Source organism: Globicephala melas, chromosome 10, assembly GCF_963455315.2.
Source record: "Globicephala melas chromosome 10, mGloMel1.2, whole genome shotgun sequence".
Classification (NCBI taxonomy): domain Eukaryota; kingdom Metazoa; phylum Chordata; class Mammalia; order Artiodactyla; family Delphinidae; genus Globicephala; species Globicephala melas.
In genome coordinates this window covers 91,371,407-91,391,687 of record NC_083323.1, presented here as the reverse complement: position 1 = coordinate 91,391,687, position 20,281 = coordinate 91,371,407, and the positions used below count along the sequence as shown (strand labels likewise).

The 20,281-nt window shown below is 36.0% G+C and overlaps 1 protein-coding gene across 3 annotated transcripts in view; it reads left to right on the top strand.

Moving 5' to 3' along the window:
- ATF7IP (activating transcription factor 7 interacting protein) overlaps window positions 1–20,281 on the top strand; it is a 127,483-nt gene that overhangs the window by 45,596 nt on the left and 61,606 nt on the right. For all 3 annotated transcript variants that reach the window (XM_030841349.3, XM_030841348.3, XM_060306139.2), the window contains exons 2-3: window positions 4,137–5,686; window positions 12,837–12,917. In XM_030841349.3, coding sequence (XP_030697209.1) covers window positions 4,144–5,686; window positions 12,837–12,917 — 1,624 coding nt within the window. In that variant the 5' untranslated portion in view covers window positions 4,137–4,143. The remainder of the gene's footprint in view (window positions 1–4,136; window positions 5,687–12,836; window positions 12,918–20,281) is intronic.

Sequence of the window (20,281 nt, the reverse complement as noted above, 5' to 3'; positions counted from 1 at the left end):
TGTTTTCAGGTATCTTTCTTAAATATACATTGCTCACGCAAAATAGATTTTTAAAAACTTAACTGCTGATTGGTTTGCATAGATATGGCTGAACTAGTTTGAACTGGTTGTTCATGCTACGGTTGTTCATGCTACTTCCTTATTGCTTTGTCTGTTATTCATTATACTTAGAACCCATAAAAAATCTTGTAAATGGCTGTAGTGTGCACCCTTGTGGGTATAGGTGGTAGTTATTCTGTAATTCTTTGTATAGGTAGTCCTTTAGTGTACTAAAGGAATTGAATGGCAGTTTTGTTGATAAAACCAGCTTGCTTCAATAACATTTATTTTTATTAAATGTTACTTGGTGGTGGCTATTAACATTGAACGTGATGTTTGCGTGTTGGATTTTCTAATTCATATACAAAAAATCCCAGAAGTATTTAAGAGAAATTTGTTTCGGATTCTCTAGTTTATGCCTAAAGCCATTGTGAATATACATAGACAATTATGATAATAACATTTATTGAGTGCTTACTACCTTCTAGGTGCTTAATGTATAGAATCTCATTTAATCATTATTACAACCTCTATGTCAGGTACTGATACTCCCTTTTTAAGGTGGCTGAAACTAAACATTGAAAGGCTAGGTAACTTGCCGTCTGTCACATAGTATATCGGAGAGCTAGAATTCAAATCCATGTTTCTGTTTGCAGAGTTCATGTTCTTAATGGGATTACTAAAAATTATGAAAATATACTTTTTTTTAAAAAGAGGAGTGTTTGCTTTTACTGCAACTGGCAATAACGGCCACTTCTGCATAATGGTTGAGAAATGTGGCTGTTATGAGGTCAAAGTCCCAAAGAATTGCAGTTCAGTATTTGAAAATATTTAAAGGGTAACCATACTCCTTGTGCTGTAAATTTAATCCTTTTGTATGTTTGGAGTCAGCAAGGAAAAGTGACTAAAAAATTTGCATTGTATCTTTGCAGAAAATTTTTCAGTTAGTGTGAGTTTCAAATGGATGGTAGATGGGAAAAATTTTGAAGTTTAAATTTTAGCTGCAGTTAATAACCCTTAAAATAGTGCCTATGATAATTTTGCGTTGACGTTTCTTCTCAATTTTAAGGTAATTTCTGTAAATTGTTTCACTCATCTCCATAATTTAAATTAAAAACCTAGAAAGACCAAGAAACATAAGTAATTGGCTTAAAGTAAGAGAATGAATGCAGATTTTATACCACAGTCTAGAAGTACTGTGACAAAATAGTTGGTTCTCAGGCTTTATTGGCCTCCAGCAAATAGGCTGGGCCATAGTTTTATGCCTTTCAGCTAGAGGAACAGTGGAACACCAAGAACACACCTGTAATTGAACAAGTTGGGTTTATTGTTGCAGTGAGAGAGAATGTTCACCATGGGGAAACAGCGAGGCATATCGGTAGGAGGATGTTAGAAAAAAACCTGGTAAAAGATTCAGTTATAGTATAGTTGGGGTTTTGGGGGTGGGGGTTGAGGCAGTAGAGCCTTACTCTGTATTAGGTGCTATCAGAAAGCAGGGGCAATTCTATGCTTGTGTATCTCAGCAACTGTTATCTATAGGGAGGACAAACTATAGTGAGGATAAAGCTGCAATTGATAAAAAAGTGTAGCTATCACTTAGTCAGAGAGGGAGATGTTTAGTATTTTACGGGATGCTGGGTTGCACAGTGACCTTGTCTAATTTGAATGGTGAAGTCGTTTTATGTCCAACATGATTTAGCTATAAGCATCAAATCAGTTTATAACAACAGTGAGCTTTGAGCCTTAGATAAGTTCCCAGACTTCCGAGGCTGCTTTTTTCCCTTCTCCAACCAAAGCAAGTATATCCTAACATCATTCCTACTGGTAATGGTGATGTTAAGTGAATATCCAATGTAAAATTAATATTCTTGATTCTGTATATCTTAGTCCTTAAAGGACGTTTGTTTTATTCCACTATAGACTGGCAACATTGTCTTTCTCTAGGACCAAGTCTTTTGTTTGCCTTACTGCACTGACCAGATGTTAACACAGAAACAATGATAGAGAATATCCTTATCTTAGTTCTGATCTTATTTTACCATTAAGTATGATATCTGCAGTTTTCTTTGTAGATAATCTTTATTAGATTTGAGTTGTTTCCTTCTGTTAGATTTCTGAGAGTTTAACTATGAGTCAGTGTTGAATTTTGTCAAATGAATGAATAGTATGCGTCTGTTGAGATGATCTGTTGTTTATTTTCATCCTATATTCTGTTTTTGTGGTAAATCACACTGCTTGAAAAAAATGTTTTTTCTTAAATAACAGAAATGTATTGTCTTACATTTCTGGAAGTTAGAAGTCTGAAATCAAGGTGTTGACAGGGCCATGCCCCCACTGAGGAAGCTAAGGAAGGGTCTGTTCCACACCTCTCTCCCAGCTGTGGCTTGTGGCTAACTCCATTTTTCACACAGCGTTCTCCCGTGTGTGTGTGTGTGTGTGTGTGTGTGTGTGTCCAGATTTTCCCCTTTTTATAAGGCCACTGATCATACAGAATTAGGGCCCACCCTAAAGACCTTATTTTAACTTGATTATCTCTGCAAAGACCCTATTCAAATAAGGTCACAATTTGAGGAATTAGGGCTTAGGGCTCTAATGTATTTTTATCAAGTGGACATCTTGTTTGGGCCTATAATAAAGCTATAATGCTTCGTGTCTCACTCGTAAATCTACATTGCTTAATTTTTTAATATGAAATTGACCTTGTATTTTTTTTAATGAGCTTCATATGGTCATAGTGTATTACCTTTTAAAGAAACATACTTTTAAGTAACTCACAGATGAAAGAAGAAATCACAATGGAAATTAGAAAATATTTTAGTAGAACAACAATGAAAAATATGACACATTAAAATGTAAGATGCAGCTAAAACAGCACTTAGAGGGAAATTTATAGCTTTACATGGATACACTTACAAAAAAAGGGAAAGATTAAAAATTAATGATTAATGTTTAGCATGTTGAGGACCTACCAGACTGTTTTCCCAAAGCAGTTGCACCATTTTACAATCCCATTGCCATTGCAGGAGAGTTTCAATTTGCCCACATTCTTGCCAACATTCATTATTTTCTTTGATATAGCCATCCTGGTGTGTGTGAGCTATTGTCTCATTTCGGTTTTGATTTACATTTCTCTGGTGACTAAATGATGTTAAGCATCTTTTCATGTTTCTTGCTTATTGGCTATTTGTGTATCTTTTAGAGAAATGTCTGTTCAAGTCCTTTGCCCATTTTAAAATTGGTTTTTTTGTTGTTACTTTTCAACTGCAACAATATTTTATATTCTATATTTTCCAGATGCAAGTGTCTTATCAGATACATTATTTGCAAATGTATGATTTGTAAATACAGTTGACCCTTGAAAAATGTGGGGGTTAAGGGGGGCCGACCTTCCGCACAGTTGAAAATCCTCGTATAACTTTATAGTTGTCCCTTCGCATCCACAGATTAAACCAACTGTGGTTCAGGTAGTACTGTAGTATGTATTTATTGAAAAAATTCCAAGTTTAAGACGACCCATGAAGTTCAAACCTCTGTTGTTCAAGGGTTGACTGTATTTCCTTCTATTGTGTCTTTTCACTTTCTTGATAGTAACCTCTTATTAATGTGTTTACAGTTGTTAATTTAGATATTCCTGGTTGCAAATGTAATCTTTCCTTATGTTCCTTAATTCTCCCTTCTTTTTTTCCCCTTATCGCTATACCTCTCTCCCATTCCCCTACTACTTTCATTCTCTTATAATTTTATCTTTCCTTTGACAGCTACTTTTTTACTTCATGTATTTTTTTTAATGCTATCTCCTCCGGACTCTGTGAATCGATTAGCTTACTGAGAATGAAAACTAGAAATTAGTCACTTTTTTCCTAATACTGCCTAGTAATTGATCTCCTGTGAACTGTATCTGCTATCAATTTTATATTATATAAATTCAATAAATGTGAAAATTAACACACAGCAAGGATCATTATGCTTTCTATATGTAATTATTTCAAAATTACATAAAGGGCTGCTTGCTTATAAGATCAGTTTGCAGTAAGTCTGTAATTAGGTGGTTTCGGTTTCAATTGTTAAACTCTGTCTTTCTCTTTCTCTTTTTAAAGATTCAAAATGGATAGTATAGAAGAACCTCAGAAAAAAGTCTTTAAGGCTCGAAAAACAATGCGAGTGAGTGATCGTCAACAACTTGAAGCAGTGTACAAGGTCAAAGAAGAACTGTTGAAAACTGATGTCAAGCTGTTAAATGGCAACCATGAAAATGGAGACTTGGACCCAACCTCGCCTTTGGAAAGTATGGATTATATTAGTGACAAGGATGAGGTGAATGGCATTGAAGAGCTTTGCTTTGACTCCGAAAAAAGTAAATCAGAATGGAAAGAAACACCCTCTACCTTAAACGTTAATGTAAAAAACAAGCAGGATGATGATTTAAAGTGTGAACCTGTGTCTTCTAATAATATAACTCCTGAACTAGCCTCTAAACTGACTGCAGAACCATCTTCCGCTGATACAGCCTCTGGTGCACTAGCTGCTAGAGGTCTGGTATCTGGAGATTCTGCCTCTGGAGACTTGGCCTCTGAAGCAGTAACGTCTGGTGATCCCACCTCTGGTGATCCTGCTTCTGTTGATCCTGTCCCTGGTGATCTTGCCTCTGGTGAACTGGTCTCCAGTGAACTGGTCTCCAGTGAACCGGTCTCCAGTGAGCCAGTCTCTGATGAACTGGTCTCCAATGAACCAGTCCCTGTTGAACCAGTCCCTGGTGAATCGGTCTCCACTGAACTGGTCTCCAGTGATTCAGCATCTGATGATCCAGCCTCTGGTGATCATGCTTTTGAATCACTGGCTTCTGATGATCCAGGCTCTGGTGATCTGGCTTCTGGTGATCCAACTTCTGGTGATTCGGCCTCTGGTGATCCAGCCTCCGATGAACCAGTTTCTGATGAACCAACTTCTGAGTCAGTCTTTGATCCCACCTTTGAACCAAATTCTATACCAGTCTGTGAACCAGTTCCTGAAACTGATAGCACAGAGCCTAGTAGCAATAAAGGTGATGATTTTCTTGAAAAAAATGGAGGTGATGAAAAGTTAGATCAAATTTTCCCATTTGATGAGAAAAATAAAGCTGATAGTAATGTTGATGTTGATGCAGAAGCTCTAGAAACAGATGATACAATTATTTGTTCAGATGTGTCTCCTGAAAAGAAGATAGAAGAAGATGCTATCACAGAATCTGCTCTTGGAGAGGAAGCTATATCTAGCAGTATTGAGATTGACCAAAGTGAAAAGACTGAAGAAGAAAATTCTGCAGACCTTGCAGAAACCATTAGTGAAAATGTTATGAAAGATGACAAAAATGAGAATGTCTTAGAAAATACAGATTCTATGGAGACAGATGAAATCATTCCTATTTTGGAAAAGCTTGCACCTGCTGAAGATGAACTTACTTGCTTTTCTAAAGGTTCTCTCCTTCCAGTTGATGAGACAAATCCAGATTTGGAAGAAAAGATGGAAGGTTCTTTTGGTTCACCATCTAAACAAGAAAGTAGTGAGAGTTTGCCAAAAGAAGCCTTTTTGGTCCTCTCTGATGAAGAGGATATTTCGGGTGAAAAGGATGAGTCTGAAGTTGTATCACAAAATGAGACATGCTCTCCAGGTTAGCATATTATTTAAATTCTAAAGATTTTGATTAGCTTTGATAAACTGCTTAGTAAAACATTCTCTTAAAGTTTAAATTTCTTTTAGTTACAGAAAAAGTGGAGAATGATGGTGACTAGAATGATCTCTTAACTTCACAGCTTCTTAACTTCACAGAATTTAGAATTACAGAGAACCACTCTGAGAGCAGCATTGTGTGAAGTGCTGAGAAGGGAGATAAAATAAGTAGAAAATTTTGCACTTGCCCGTAAGGGACTTATAGACTGGGAATAGAGATAAGATGGACCAGTTTAACACCATGATATAACAATTTCCAGTACATAATTGATCAAAATCCTAGCAATTGTTCATGCTATCACTTAGCAACCAAATAACTTTGAATCTAAAAGCCTACTAGTTTATTTGCTTCAAGTGTAACAAATTCCATTTTACAATTAATTTTCCAGTTGAAATCTGATTCTTTTAATATTCTTTGTCCAGGGAATAGCACCACCATTGCTGGAAGCCAAAAACCTAGAGGTCTAATTATATGTTTGATAAAGACTTTATCCATTTGCTTCCTAAGCCTTCTTGATTCTACCTAACGTACTCCCCTCATTTTCTGAATGATCTCTCAATAACTTAAATCTCTTTTATTTGATTGTGTTCCTCTCTTTCATTAGATCACTGTTATTGGGTTGGCCAAAAAGTTAGTTTGGTTAGTGAATACACTGTTCAATAAAATTCTTGGTGAAAATGAATATTTGTCCTTTATTTTTAGTTAGAATTGAACAAACTTTTTGGCCAACCCAATACTTTTAGGGTAATTTCAAACTCCTTATATAAAAGCTATATAAACTTCATGATTTGGTCAATGCCTGTCTTTTCCATATCTTTTATTATTACTAGAGAAAAAAGAGCGAATGAGAAAAATCCTACTTTGCTTTCATGGTCAAACTCAAACATGTGTGAAACTTGTTTGAAACTTTGTGAAACTTTCTCAGTTACTTTCAGACTGGTGTGAATACCTTTATGTTCCCATCGTGTCACATTCTCTTAGCCTTAGAGCCCTGTGAGTGGAGTGACCTTGTAATAAGAAAAGCAACATCTGGTTTTTAGTTTGTTCAAAGAAAAAAAAAGCCTAGAAGACACAGAGGATTCCCTCCCACCCACCCCCACCCCCAATATGTCATACCTACTTTTGGAGATAGAAACGTTTTCTTATTAAAAAATGACTTCACTTCCAAAGAGCATTCATTCATTTATTAAACCTGTATATGTAGAAAGGCCAAGCTTTTCTTGGCTTGGGGATTTAAAGATAAAGTTCATTACTTGCCCTGAGGATTCTGACAAGAATTAAATTGCAAGCCATTAAATACATGGTTGTGAATACAGTAGTAATGTTAAACTGGTATGCTGGGAGTGTAGAGGAGAGTAACTTTGAGAATATAGATGTATTCAGGGAAGCACTTTCCTTTCACTCTCCGTGTAACATAGGGTTTTAAGGAAGATAATCCCTCTTAATTGCAGCTCCATACTACTTGCTCAGGCCAAAAATCTTGGAGCCATTCTTATTTTTTTCATTCATAGTCCATATCCAATCTGTCAGGAAATCCTGTTGGTGCTACTTTCAGAACAGATCTAGAATGCAGTCTCTTCATACCATCTTCACTGCTGTCACCCCTGCTTTGAGCCATCATAATCAGGCCAAAAAAATGCTTGGGTCACAGTTAGTGCTCAGTAAATGTTTGTAGAATTAATTAATTGGTAATAGAAGAGTGTTATGGAGGACCTTGCTTACAATGCTAAAACATACTAACACCGGGGAGCCATTGAATGATTTCAAGCAGAGAAGAATGACACGATGAAATTTACATTTTGGAAAGATAATAAATAACAATGTTTAAGGAGAACTTCACTCATTTTTCAGTAAGAATATAGAGAGTAATATTGGAGTAAGTCCTTAAAAAAATCTTTTGGTAGTGTGTATAAGAAAGTCATGGCAAATTGAAGCTTAATTATTTAATGAGTTTATACATTTTACCTTTATGTCAGAATCTTGGAGATTGGAGACCATCCCTCCCACCCAGTGGTTAAATGCAGAAAGATGAATATTAAACCATCCCCATTGTATACTTTGAAAATTCAGAGTTCGGTTTATTTTTGGTTACTTTTAGACTTTTATTTGATTGTATGCTGTTAGAGTAGGTTTAGTGATAGATTTAATTTCTTAGCTGGTAACTGAACTTTTATTTTCTGTCCCCTGACCCAAAGGAGATTTTGTGTATTGTAAGTTGAAGTATGGTTTCTTCATTGGTTCTTAAACGGTTCTCTGTTCTGTTTATATGGTAGTAGAATCTGTTACATGTCATATTTGCTGTTGTTCATCTGTTGAGGTATTACTTTCTTCAGATTCTTTATTCTTGAATAATTTTTAATGTTTTCAGAACACAGGATTATAAGTCTGGCTTTTCCCTCTAAGTACTAACATTTATGTGCTGTACTAGTAGGAAAACATAAACCTCTATTATTTCAGATACTTTAGCAAATTTGTTTTAAATATAGCAGTTATGGATATGAGCAGCAGCAAAAAATAATGAAAGGTATCTGAAAACAAATGGAAAAGCGATTTCAGGTTTACAAAGATAGATGAAAGACCTAAAAAACGATTGCAGATATTCCTTAGTAGGCCTGAGGATGCTGTCATATTGTTGCTTAATACTGTATAATACCTGATACTCATTAAATGTTTACAATCATAGTCTGTTTAAGAAGTCTAGGAAAATAAAGGTTTCTCTTTGGGAACATTCAAACAACACCAGAGGAGGTACACGTATTAGTTACCTTCCATGTATTCTCCATACCATATACTCTCCTCTACTACTGTTCCATCTTTCCTCTCTTTCAGTGCCATTCTTCAAGTTATGTTAACAAAGCTAGCACAGTTTCATCTTCTCCTGTTTACTCTTTAACTTAATTGAATTGTGATTTCCACGTTCCCAGCCTCTTTCCTAATTGTTCTCAGTGGAGTGACATTGATGCTCATATTGTTAAATCCAGGGGCATCCTTTATTTGTCTTTATTCTCTCATATTTAGATGACCTCTTAATAACAATTCCTCCCTATTGAGATTCTCCTTAGCTTTCAGTCTACTGCATTCTCTATTTTCTTCCCTTTTGGCCCTTCTCATTTTGTTTCTTATGTAGAAATGAGAGGGAGAGCTCTTTTCTACTCGGCTTTTTAAATTTTTTAAACATTGTTTTTTCTTAATATTTTTGAGGAGAAAAATCTGTTTCAAAGTAAATAAGATTTTACCCTAAGCTCTGACATAATTTCCTTCCAAATATTATTTCAGATTTTAAAAATATCTGGTTGTTTTTCCCTTTCATTGGATCCTTAAGATAAATTAGATGAACGTAAATGCTAATGAGGATAATTGCATGGGAATAGAATTTAAGGTTTCTAATTTTGCTTTAGGTTAATAGTGGTAGAATTGCCATGGTTTACATAATTAAAATTTATTGATATTTTGTTTTCACTATTTAATGTGTTCAGCTAAAATTCTTTATTATCTCAGCCCATTTATATTCAACTGTGTCTTACGTACTTGGATTTTCTCTATGGAATCTTGTATTCCTGTACATTGTTGTAGAAGTTGCAGATTTTTCTTTTCAGAGTTGAGTGAGATCAAAGATGAAGCAAGTTTTGGAAAGGGGAGTGTGGGAGGAAGATCAGTTTCAAATGACGATTGTTGCCTGAGTTAGATATATGTCTGGATTTTAGAGCAGAGGCTTGGACTGTCTAGAAAAAATTAGGGGTAGATACCATATAGACATTAGTCGAAGTTGAGTGACGAGGTGAAATCACCTCAGAGTGAGTATAATTCAGTGAGAGGAGATCCGAGAACTGAGGTCTTTGGCAGTCCTGTATTTAGAGGTTGAAGATATGAGGAAGAACCAGCAAAGGAGACCAAGAAAAAACTTCAGCTAGAAAGAAAATTAGGAGATTTTGTTGTCTTAGAAGTCAAGTAAAGAATGTTTTGAGGAGGAAGGAGTAACTCTATTTGTGTATCAAATGCAGGTGTTTGTTCAGTTAAGATGGAAGAGAAATATTTAATGACCTGGAGATCATTTATGACCTTGACAGGGGGCAGTGCAGTTGAAAGCCTAGTTGATAATTGAGTTTCAGAGAGAAGGGGAGGAGAAGAATTGGAGATAATAAAATGTAACTTACCCCCCAAATTTTGCTTTAAAAGGGAGCACAGAAACTTACTGTGGAAGATACTATTTAGAGATTTGTATTAGTTAAATAAAGTTTTTAAAAATTTTCTGGAAAAGTCACATTGCCAGTAATGCCCCATTTTTCTGATTCCTCTTGTGAGGCTGAGAATCTTACATTTGTATTCCTTATCTATAAATTGCTTCTTCCTCTTCTTTGCCCATTTTTTCTGATGGATATATTGTCTTCAGTTAGTCTGTAGGAATTTTTTGTTTTAAGTATTCTCGTAGAGCCATTAATCTAAGACAGGGGATTGGCAAACTGTGACCTATAGGCCTTAACTGTTTTTGGTCAATAAAGGTTTGTTGGAACATAGCCACATCTATTTGTTTACATATTACATATTGTTTATCATCAATTCCCACCATAAGGACAGAATTGAGTAGTGTGTCAGAGACCATAGAGCCTACAAGATCGAAAATACTTCGTTTTGGCCATTTACAGAAAATGTTTGCCAACCCCTGATCCAGGGCAACGGTTTTGTCTGTATTTTCTTGGAATAAAGTTCTATGTAATTCTGAAAATGGGAAACCAACCCCTAATGTAAATTCTGTCTTCTAATCCTCTACAATACAGTTTTTCCACCTTCATTTAATGAATTTTATTAAAGATAACAGTCATTAGAAAGATATTAAATATCTACTTTGTCTCAGCTCTTCCCCAAAGTTTTTAGGGTTACCAAAATTACAAGGTTTGGTACCTGCTCTTAAGGAGCTTACTGTCTAGTCTGGTTGAAAGGAAAGAATACCACAGATAGAACTGTTTGTGAATGTATGCCAACATATGAGGCTATATTCAAGATGGGAGGAATTATAGCAGAAACTGAATGAAGACAGATTCTAAAAAAGACAGTCTTAACCCAAGTATTTGGATGAGTTTTAGGAGTCCCAGACACTACTTGAAATTATATATATATATAAAAACACCGTGTACCTGAGCCTCTGATTATTATTCTGAGTTGATGGAGGTTCACTTAGATTCTCTACAGGCTCTGTGAACAACAACAACAAAAAAAAATTAAAGAAATATAGGGCCTTACTCCCTTCTGTAGACTCTGTTAGTACCATTTTTTTAAATCCCAACTTCTTTATTATATAAAACTCAAGGCTAAATTTTAATTCTGTTTGTCTATTTCAAACTCCTAATAAGTGTTTTAAGTATTAAGAATCCAGTCATATCTTCTAAACATACCTGGAAAACGGGAATTTGATGATAAGAGGAGTTGTTTGAATAAAATGAAGGAATTGGGAGCTAAGCTTGACATGTCTGTGGGCGGAGAGGGATCTAACATATGCATAAAAGAGGCAGACCAAACCAGGCCAGTTTGCTTTGCTGTTTTCTGATCTGGCTTGAAGTAACCCTGATTGGAGCCAGGGCTAATTTTGTTCTTTGGGTGGAAGGGTGGTTTGCTAAATAAAGACTAAGTAAACCTTCATCTTAAGCAACCCAATTTCTCTGTGTTTCTGGAAACTAGGAAACTATAGGAGTCACCATCCTCAGTATTAAAGGCAGGAAAACTTGGAAAAGTATATATAGGAAAAAATGCTATGTAATGAGTGTGCAGTCTACAGGGGAGCAAAACAAACTTTCATTTCATTGAACTGGTGTTGAGGGATGAGATCTTAAAAAAATTTCTTAATGAGCATAGGGTGGTAAATGGAAAGTTAATTTTTTAATATTCATTTATGTTAAAGTTTAAAAATAGTCTCAGTAATCTCTATATGTACTGTGTAAACGTCCTTTTGTATTACTGTGTTCACGTTTTACAGCTTTATTGTTTATCTTAATGTGAAAAACATTGTAACAGGTTCATCAATGATCCTAGTCTCTGCCTATTTTCACCTAAAAATTCTTTTAAGTTTTTTTAACCTTGGCTTCTACCATCAGGGCTGTTGAAATTAAAACCCTGGTGTTTGGAGCAGAGATGCCATATCAAAATCTTTATATAGTTCTATATACCCATGATTGTTTATTTAATTGTGGTTGTAGAATATGATGAAATACGGCATGCTTTATTGAAGCTGCAGGGGAGCCACTTGCAGGGATGTAAGGGGGAAAAATAGAAACTCAAACATGTTAGTGACTTGTTCTTCTCCCCTAAATGATTAAGTTAGTTGAGGAGCTATAGATTGATTGACCAAAGACCATTTACGGTGCCTCTGGGATTTTATTTGTTGTAACAATGCAACTGTATGGCTATTTTTAGCAATATTTTTTGGTAGCACTCTTTAGTTGTTATATTTTATGTGCCTTTTGTGAAAATTACTTAACATTTCTGAACGTTACTTTCCTCATCTATATATATGATGGCAAAAATACTGTTTATAGTGTAGGATTTTTTGGGGGATAAGTTAGTTGTTGGCACTGGTATCAAAGTAGCTATTACTTTTAAGTAAAAGTTTTATTATCTTTAGGATAGCTTTTCCCTATCCATAACCGTTAAAATAACCTAATGATTCAACCTGTCTGGTCAAAATATTAGGTGTTCTGAGTTCACCAGTAATTTATAATTTTTTTTTGTAATTGCCACAACCACTGTTTTAGTTTTAATAATTGAATGTAAAGGAGTCTGAATGCTTTATAGTAGTTGTTTTCACATTTTATTAATCTATTGATGACAGTAAATTACTAAGATTCTTTGTCTTAAAATCTATATTATTTAATTTTTTTCCATGTTAAGAGTTTATTATGAACTTGCAGAAACATTTAAAACTAGACTTGTCCACTTATTTCCACCAGTTCATGCTCCCTTTTTATTCCCAATATTTTACATTTTGAGACTCTGATTTCCTAAAATATTATCAACTGGATAATTACACCAAAAGTATAAATTATAATGAACTGTTACAAATTCTGATGGAAGAAAATTTCCTTTTCTATTTTTGTTACAGAAGAAGTAGAAAGTAATGAAAAGGGCAGCAAACCTGAGGAAGAAGAGCAAGTGATACATGAAGATGAAAGACCTGAGAAAAGTAAGCATGTACAAACAAACCTGAAATAGTTTTAAAAATTGTTTCTGCTTTTAAGGCTGTGGAAAATACTTTTCTGTCCATGAGATGCTTGTAAAATTTTTCAGTTTAAGTAAGCCACAGTTAAATCGTTTTGTTGATGGCTAACCCAAGGATCTTTGAAAGTATTAATTATTTCATGTATTTTATTGTTTATTTATTCTTTCCATTGCTCCATAGAAAGATTTAAGCTTACTCTTTAGTAAGATGCTATCTGAATATCTTGAGAGAAATTGTTTTAGATTTGCTTTTAGAGCATTGGACCATAGGAATTTTGTCTGGGATGATATAGGCAAATGGAAGTATGTGTCTCAATCTCTACTTAAAGTTCTTAAGCTGTAAAGAGAAGGGGAAATGATGTTACTGAATGTCATTAGGTTGGGTTCTGTAACTCTCCCTGTCATACTGCTCTCCATCTGTGACTATGTAAGTTATTATTTTTTAAAACTTTCAATACTACTACTACTTAATAATAATAAAAGCAACTGTGTTGATAACACTTTATGTACCAGACACAGTTCTAAATTTTTTCCATCTTCTTTTTTTTTAACTTTTTATTTTATATTGGAGTATTTATTAACAATGTCATGGTAGTTTCAGGTGTACAGCAAAGTGATTCAGTTATACATATACATGTATCAATTCTTTTTCAAATTTTTTTCCCATTTAGATTGTTACATAATATTGAGCAGAGTTCCCTGTGTTATACAGTAGGTCCTTGTTGGCTATCCATTTTAATTATAGCAGTGTGTACATGTCAATCCCACACTCCCTAACTATCCCTTCCCTTCACGCTTCCCCCACCCCCTGGTAACAATAAGTTCATTCTCTAAGAATGTGAGCCTGTTTCTGTTTTGTAAATAAGTTCATTTGTGTCATTTCTTTTTAGATTATGTATGTAAGTGATATCGTATGATATTTCTCTTTCTCTGTTGTGACTTACTTCACTCAGTATGACCATCTCTAGGTCCACCCATGTTGCTGCAAATGGCGTTATTTCATTCTTTTTAATGGCTGAGTAATATTCCATTGTATATATGTACTGCAGCTTAATTATCCATTCCTCTGTCGATAGAAATTTAGGTGGCTTCCATGTCCTGGCTATTGTAAACAGTGCTGCAATGAACATTGGGGTACATGTATCCTTTTGGACTATGTTTTTCTCCAGATATATGCCCAGGAGTGGGATTGAAGGATCATATGGTGGCCCTAGTTTTAGTTTTCTAATGAAACTCCATACTGTTCTCCATAGTGGCTGTACCAATTTACATTCCCACGAACAGTGTAGCAGGGTTCCCTTCTCTGCACACCCTCTCCAGCATTTGTTGTTTGTGGATTTTTTTGGTGATAGCCATTTTGACTGGTGTGAGGTGATATCTCATTGTAGTTTTGATTTACATTTCTCTAATAATTAGCAGTGTTGAACATCTTTTCATGTGCTTCTTGGCCATCTGTATGTTTTCTTTGGAGAAATGTCTATTTAGGTCTCCTGCCCATTTTTTGATTGGGTTGTTTGTTTTGATGATATTAAGCCACATGAGCTGTTTGTATATTTTGGAGACTAATCCCTTGTCAGTCACATCATTTGCAAATATTTTCTCCCCTTCTATGGGTTGTCTTTTCATTGTGTTTATGGTTTCCTTTGCTGTGCAAAAGCTTTTGAGTTTAATTAGTCCCATTTGTTTATTTTTGGTTTTATTTCCATTACTCTGGGAGACAGATTGAAAAAGGTATTGCTATGATTTACGTCAGAGTGTTCTGCCTATGTTCTCCTCTAGGAGTTTTATAGTGTTTGGTCTCACATTTAGGTCTTTAATCCATTTTGAGCTTATTTTTGTGTATGGTGTTAAAGAATGTTCTAATTTCATATTTTTACATGCAGCTGTCCAGTTTTCCTAGCACTTGAAGAGACTATCTTTCCTCCGTTGTATAGTCTTACCTCCTTTGTCATAGATTAATTGACCATAGGTGTGTGGGTTTATTTCTGGGCTTTCTATTCTGTTCCATTGATCTATGTTTCTGTTTTTGTGCCAGTACCATACTGTTTTGATTGCTATAGCTTTGTAGTGTAGTCTGAAGTCAGGGAGCCTGATTCCTCCAGCTCTGTTTTTCTTTGTCAAGATTGCTTTGGCTATTGGGGTCTTTTGTGTCTCCATACAAAGTTTAAGATTTTTTTGTTCTAGTTTTGTGAAAAATGTCATTGGTAATTTGATAGGGATTGCACTGAATCTCTAGATTGCCTTGGGTACTATAGTCATTTTGACAGTATTGACTCTTCCAATCCAAGAACACGGTATATCTTCCCATCTGTTTGTGTCGTCTTCGATTTCTTTCATCAGCGTCTTACAGTTTTTGGAGTACAGATCTTTTGTCTCCTTAGATAGGTTTATTCCTAGGTATTTTATTCTTTTTGATGTGATGGTAAATGGGATTGTTTCTTGAATTTCTCTTTCTGTCTTTTGTTGTTAGTGTATAGAAATGCAACAGATTTCTGTGTATTAATTTTGGAAACTGCAAGTTTACCAAATTCATTGATGAGTTCTAACAGTTTTCTGGTAGCATCTTTGGGATTTTCTATGTATAGTGTCATCTGCAAACGGTGGCAGTTTAACTTCTTTTCCAATTTGGATTCCTTTTATTTCTTTTTCTTCTCTGATTGCTGCGGCTAGGACTTCCAAAACTATGTTGAATAAAAGTGGTGAGAGTGGACATCCTTGTCTTGTTCCTAATCTTAGAAGAAATACTTTTAGCTTTTCACCGTTGGGTAAGATGTTAGCTGTAGGTTTGTCGTATATGGCCTTCATTATGTTGAGGTATATTCCCTGTATGCCCACTTTCTGGAGAGTTGTTTTTTTTTTTTTTTTTTTTTTTTTTGCAGTACGCGGGCCTCTCACCCCTGTGGCCTCTCCCGCTGCGGAGCGCAGGCCCAGCAGCCACGGCCCACGGGCCCAGCCGCTCCGTGGCATATGGGATCCTCCCAGACCGGGGCACGAACCTGTATCCCCTGCATCGGCAGGCAGACTCCCAACCACTGCTCCACCAGGGAAGCCCTGGAGAGTTTTTATCATAAATGGGTGTTGAATTTTGTCAAAAGCTTTTTCTGCATCTATTGAGATGATCATATGGCTTTTATTCTTCAGTTTGTTGATGTGGTGTATCACACTGATTGATTTGCGGATATTGAAAAATCCTTGCATCCTTGGATAAACCCCACTTGATCATGGTTTATGGTCCTTTTAATGTATTGTTGGATTCTGATTGCTAGTATTTGGTTTAGGATGTTTGCATCTATATTCATCAGTGATATTGACCTGTAATTTTCTTTTCTTGTGGTATCTTTGTCTGGTTTTGGTATCAGGGTGATGGTGGCCTCATAGTATGAGTTTGGGAGTTCTCTTTCCTCTGCAATTTTTTGGAACATTTTCAGAAGGGTAGCAGTTAGCTCTTCTCTAAATGTTTGATGGAATTCGCCTGTGAAGCCATCAGTTCCTGGACTTTGGTTTGTTGGGAGTTTTTAAATCACAGTTTCAGTTTCAGTGCTTGTGATTGGTCTGTCCGTATTTTCTGTTTCTTCCTGGTTCAGTCTTGGGATACTGTATCTTTCTAAGAATTTGTGCATTTCTTCCAGGTTGTCCATTTTATTGGCATACAGTTGCTTGTAGTAGTCTCTTATGATCCTTTGTATTCCTGTGGTGTCAGTTGTAACTTCTCCTTTTTCATTTCTAATTTTATTAATTTGAGTGATCTCTCTTTTTTCTTAATGAGTCTGGCTAAAGGTTTATCAATTTTGTTTATCTTTTCAAAGAACCAGCTTTTAGTTTCATTTATCTTTGCTTGTCTCTATATTTCTGCTCTGATCGTTATGATTTCTTTTCTTCTACTAACTTTAGGTTTTGTTTGTTCTTTGGTTGCTTTAGGTGTAGGGTTAGGTTGTTTATTTGAGATTTTTCTTGTTTCCTGAGGTAAGATTATATTTCTGTAAACTTCCCTCTTAGAAATGCCTTTGCCATATTGCAAACAGAGCCATTGTGCTTTCATTTTCACTTGTCTCTAGGTACTTCTTGATTTCCTCTCTGATTTCTTCAGTGATCCAGTGGTTGTTCAGTAGCATATTGTTTAGCCTCCACATGCTTGTGTTTTTTACAGTTTTTTTCTTGTAGTTTATTTCTAATCTCATAGCATTGTCATCAGAAAAGATGCTTGATATGATTTCAATTTTCTTAAATTTACTGAGGCTCCCTTTGTGGCCCAGCGTGTGGTCAATCCTGGAGAATGTTCCATGTGCACTTGAGAATGTGTATTCTGCTGCTTTGGGATGGAAAACTCTGTAAATATCAGTTAAGTCCATCTGGTCTAATGTGCCTTTTAAGGCCTGTGTTTCCTTATTGATTTTCTGCCTGGATGATCTGTCCATTGATGAAACTGAGGTGTTAAAATTCCCCAGTATTATTGTGCTACTGTTGATTTCTCCCTTTATAGCTGTTAGTATTTGCCTTATATGTTGAGGTGCTCCTATGTTGGGTGCATATATATGTACAATTGGTATGTCTTCTTAGATTGATCCCTTGATCATTATGTAGTGTCCTTCTTTGTCTCTTATAGCAGTCTTTGTTTTAAAGTTTGTTTTGTCTGAAATTAGTATTGCTACTCCAGCTTTCTTTCGATTTCCATTTGCATGGAATGCCTTCTTCCATCCTCTTACTTTCAGTCTGTATGTGTCACTAGGTCTGAAGTGGGTCTCTTGTAGACAGCATATATATGGGTCTTATTTTTGTATCCATTCAGCCAATCTGTGTCTTTTGGTGGGAGGATTTAGTCCATTTACATTTAAGGTAATTATCGATATGTATGTTCCTATTCCCACTCTCTTAATTGTTTTGGGTTCGTTATTGTAGGTCTTTTCCTTCTCTTGTGTTCCTTGCCTAGAGAAGTTCCTTTAGCATTTGTTGTAAAGCTGGTTTGGTGGTGCTGAACTCTCTCAGCTTTTGCTTGTCTGTAAAGGTTTTAATTTCTCCATCAAATCTGAATGAGATCCTTGCTGGGTAGAGTATTCTTGATTGTAGATTCTTCCCTTTCATCACTTTAAATATATCGTGTCACTCACTTCTGGCCTGCAGAGTTTCTGCTGTGAAATCAGCTGATAACCTTATGGGAGTTCCCTTGTATGTTACTTATTGTTTTTCCCTTGTTACTTTTAATATTTTTCCTTTGTCTTTAATTTTTTCCAATTCGATTACTATGTGTCTTGGTGTGTTCCTCTTTGGGTTTATCCTGCCTTGGACTCTCTGTGCTTCTTGGACTTGGGTGACTGTTTACCATGTTAGGGGAAGTTTTCAATTATAATCTCTTCATATATTTTCTCAGGTCCTTTCTGTCTCTCTTCTCCTCCTGGAATCCCTATAATGAGAATGTTGGTGCATTTAATGTTGTCCTAGAGGTCTCTTAGATTGTCTTCATTTCTCTTTATTCTTTTTTCTTTATTATGTTCCACGGCAGTGATTTCCACCATTCTGTCTTCCAGGTTACTTATCTGTTCTTCTGCCTTAGTTATTCTGCTTTGATTCCTTCTAGTGTATTTTTCATTTCAGTTATTGTATTGTTCATCTCTGTTTCTTCTTTAGTTCTTATAGGTCTCTGTTAAACATTTCTTGCATCTTCTCAATCTTTGCCTCCATTCTCTTCCTGAAGTCCTTGATCATCTTCACTATCATTATTCTGAATTCTTTTTCCAGAAGGTTGCCTATCTCCACTTCAGTTAGTTGTTTTTCTGGGGTTTTATCTTGTTCCTTCATCTGGGACATAATCCTCTGCCGTTTCATTTTGTCTACCTCTCTGTGATTGTGGTTTTCATTCCACAGGCTGCAGGACTGTAGTTCTTCTTGCTTCTGCTGTCTGCCTTCTGGTAGATGAGGCTATCTAAGAGGCTTGTGCAGGCTTCCTGATGGGAGGGGCTGGTGGTGGGTAGGGCTGGGTTGTGTCTCTCTGGTGGGCAGAGTTCAGTAAAACTTTAATCTGCTTGTCTGCTGATGGGTGGGGCTGTGTTCCTTTCCTTTTCGTTGTTTGGCCTGAGGTGACCCAGCACTCGAGCCTACAGGCAGTTTGGTGGGGCTAATGGTGCCTCTGGGAGGGCTCATGCCAATGAGTGCTTCCCAAAACTGCTGTTGCCAGTGTCTTTGTCCCTGCAGTGAGCCACTGCCACTCCCCACCTCTGCAGGAGACCCTCCAGTGCTAGCAGGCAGGTCTGGCCCAGTCTCCTGTGGGATCACTGCTCTTTTCTCTTGGGTCCTGATGTGCACAAGACCCTAAGAGTGCAGTTTCTGGTTCTCCCAGTCCTGTGGAGGTCCTGCAATTAAATCCTGCTGGCCCTCAAAGCCAGACCCTTTGGGGCCTCCTTTTCCCGTTGCCAGACCCCCAGGTTGGGAAGCTTGACATGGGGCTCAGCACTTTCACTCCAGTGGGAGAACTGTGGTATGATTGTTCTTCAGTGTGTGGGTCACCCACCTGGTGGGTATGGGACTTGATTCTATCACGATTGTGCCCCTCCTATTGTCTCGCCATGGCTTCCCCTTTGTCTTTGGATGTAGGGTATCTTTTTTTGGTAGGTTCAAGTGTTTCTTTGTCAATGGTTGCTCTGCAGTTGTGATTCCAGTGTTCTTGTAAGAAGGGATGAGCGTACCTACTTCTACTCTGCCATCTTGACCTTATCTCTCTGTGACTATGTAAGTTTTGATACAAGGGAAATCGTAGAATAGAATTGGATTTTAATAATAGGCTCATAGATAGTGTGGAGATTTTAATATTTTAATATTTCCCTGTTTCTTTATTGAAAAAGAAACCATATAAAATATGTTATGATCTCATGAGTGTTACCAATATTTGAAACAAATTTTCTAAGTGAAGGTCTTTGAATGTTTGTTCTTTACCAAATTTACCTTTATAATGACATTAATTTTATTATTTTTATATATTTGAAATTTATTAGGATATGTTAAGAATAACTAATACTATTTTCCTAAGGCTGGTGATTAAGAAAGAATTTTTCCTAAACTTACTGAGGAAGAAAATTTACTGAGGATGAAGAATTAAATAATTAAAGCTATGCACAGTTAGTAGAAGCATGTGATGTGAGAATAAATACTGAGAAATCTGTGACTTGTGAATGAATACTGTATTTTGTCAGAGAATTCATATACACTAGAGAATTTACTGAAAGGAATGAATTTGAGATGATTTCTTCTCATCCCATATTGTTAGTTGAGCTTCCATCTTAATACGAAGATTTCAAGGAAAAAATGTTCTTTGTTCATGTTGTTTGTACATTTACTTAT